Consider the following 2,603-nt stretch of genomic DNA (forward strand, 5'->3'; position numbering starts at 1 on the left):
TTTCCCTCTGAAACACGTGGCTCCTACCTTGTTTACAGGAACTTCTTCATGGTCTAAATGAGACACGGGTTTCATGTTCACATCAAAAGTACTGTATTCAGGGAGGGCATCTCGCAGGTACATCAGGTTGTCATCCAGTCTCTTCTCCAGCTTCAGAAGCTCAATTGCCTGGATTCGAGGACTGTAGAGCTCATAACAAATTTCAACACCTTAGAAAGAGAAAGTCCGGTTTAATGAACCAAATTCGTTAGAAATACTAACAGCAAATCATCATTTCTTCAGTGTTACACATTCCTGTGTTATTGCAGAAGACCTTTTACTCCTGCAGAGACCTACAATACACAGTGCTGCGTGCACAAGTGGTTGTACACGTGCGTTGCGTCTGCACAGCCAAATGCAGATCTCTCCTGCCAGTAAGAATTGGATCACAGAATGGCTTGAGAGACATTTATGGCTTGAATTTGAGAAAGGCAGGCTCTGGTTTTAAACTCTACTCCCTTTTAGTTACAGTGACTATATATATGTATAGATAAAAAACAGTTCACGTGTATGTCCCCAGTTCATGCAAACACACAGCAGTGCTCGAACTGGGCTGGTGTTTACATGGCCAGCAGCAGCCTGCCCAGGCTCAAATAAAAGCACAGCCATAGGTGGGTCACCTTCAGTCTCCTCAGAATGGAGATCTAAAAATCACTAAGTGTATAGATAAAACATTACTGAGCAGTTCCATGCCTTCAAATATATGGCACAGCAGCATCTCTGCACATGCAATTTTAAACCTGCAGTATCCCCTTAGTAGGTCAACTCACAATTTCACTTTAATCTATTGTCCTCCACTCCACAGACAAAATTTCTAATCCACACGCACCTTCAATATTTTTTGCTTTTATCCTTAATGTTTCTAGCATAAATTACCACAGCTAAAACCCCACCTTGGTCTTCTATAACGTTCCGAAGGACAAAGGTAGCGCCAAGTCCTTTCCCTCCTCTTTGAATGCAGATGCCTACAAACCGGCTGGTTTTCTCACGGGCATATGGATCTGCAGTAGTGACAGCGAGTATGCTGCCTGCCCCCAAAAACAAAAATTAAAATAAGTAAGACTGTCCAAGTCAGACAAAGTGTGTGTGTGTGTGTGTCTGTTCAGGTATGTTTTGAAAATGTTTTACTTTCTGTGAAAAGTGCCAGAAACAGAATCAACTTCTAACATGCCCTGAATTAATATACGTTACAGTGATTCTGCAGGTTAACTGTGAAGCTTCTTCACCTTATCTTTATTCTTCATTGTGCAAACTGAATACAAATTATCTAATTTATTTCCTTTTATTGAACTTTACTGGTAAACCATATGCTACAGTGCCAGGATTTAAAAAACACCTAAGAAACACATAAGTATTATTCAATAGAAAGTGGATGTGAAATATGAAATTAAAATATGAAGTACTATGTCTAGAAGAGACCGGTCCCCAGCTTGCTGCAACCTCCTTTCAGGTGGTTGTAGAGAGCGATAAGGTCTCCCCTCAGCCTCCTCTTCTCCAGCTGAACACCCCCTGTTCCCTCAGCCGGTCCTCACAGGACTTGTGCTCCAAAATGTTGAAGATGTCCCTGCTCACTGCAGGGGGTTGGACTAGATGACCTTCAAAGGTCCCTTCCAACCCAAGCTGTTCTGTGATTCTATGATGCTGTGGTGTCCTATGATAGTCTACAAGATGAAAGCACCCCACCCTACAGAAAATATTGATGAAATTTTGGAAGTTCTAGCACCGTTACTGACCAACATAGAACTCTGGGATATTGAAGACTCTCCGTCTCTGTATCATATCCTTTCTTTCCATATAAAATTTAAGAGGATCTGTTCTCCCTCTGGGAGGTATAAACTCAGGACTCAAGAACCTGTAAGAAAACCCAAACTTTGTAAGTGTAAAACAAAACAATCTTGCAGCTCCATTACACAAACAGCAGCGTACACACTCACAGCTGATCTCAAGGTCTAAGGCAAAGGCAGACACAGGACCCATGTCCCTGTCACCTGGCACACTGAGGAGAGGCATGCCTTCAACAGATGGAAACCCCACACATCAACCACAAACTTGCAAAAACCTTCAGGCTGCTATAATTATTTTCCCTGTTGCACTGCTTTCAGGAACCCTAGGACACAGTATTTTAAGGTTATTTTAAGCACATTTCAACACGTATTATCTTTAGTAGCACTTTGCAAATGCTTTTTGTGCAATAATGCCTTAGAGCTTTCAGGAGGTGCTCACACAGCTACCAGCAGACCTGACCACGGGCCCATTGTGCTAAGTACCAGGACACCCTACCTCCTCTCCTCCGTCTGCCTCTGCTTGTCAATAATGACGGGCTTTGGAGGCGGCTGAAATTTGCCTGGCTTTCCATCGCTGCTGGTTTGATAGCTTGAGGAAGAAAAGCACCCTGTAAAAAGAAAATATTTTTAAAAGCCCACCCATGTTTTCAAGCTGAACTGGCCCCGAGAGTTGCGCAGGTCGGGATCCCACCCCCACAAAGCAGGCCCAGGGCACCCTCCACCGAGGGCACCCCCTCCGGGCGCACACGCCGGGGCGCGCTGAGGGACAGGGACCGGCCG

At 44.3% G+C, this 2,603-nt stretch overlaps 1 protein-coding gene across 1 annotated transcript in view; it reads right to left on the reverse strand.

The window, feature by feature from the left end:
* Positions 1-2,435, reverse strand: part of MRPL19 (mitochondrial ribosomal protein L19) — a gene marked incomplete at its 5' end in the record, with an annotated part of 3,533 nt that extends 1,098 nt beyond the window's left edge. Inside the window, 4 exons of the mRNA XM_010131068.1 lie at positions 28-209; positions 933-1,067; positions 1,773-1,891; positions 2,320-2,435. Coding sequence (XP_010129370.1) covers positions 28-209; positions 933-1,067; positions 1,773-1,891; positions 2,320-2,435 — 552 coding nt within the window. The remainder of the gene's footprint in view (positions 1-27; positions 210-932; positions 1,068-1,772; positions 1,892-2,319) is intronic.
* Positions 2,436-2,603: the final 168 nt, after the last annotated feature.

The sequence above is a fragment of the Buceros rhinoceros genome, unplaced genomic scaffold (assembly GCF_000710305.1).
Source record: "Buceros rhinoceros silvestris isolate BGI_N320 unplaced genomic scaffold, ASM71030v1 scaffold11702, whole genome shotgun sequence".
Lineage (NCBI taxonomy): Eukaryota > Metazoa > Chordata > Aves > Bucerotiformes > Bucerotidae > Buceros > Buceros rhinoceros.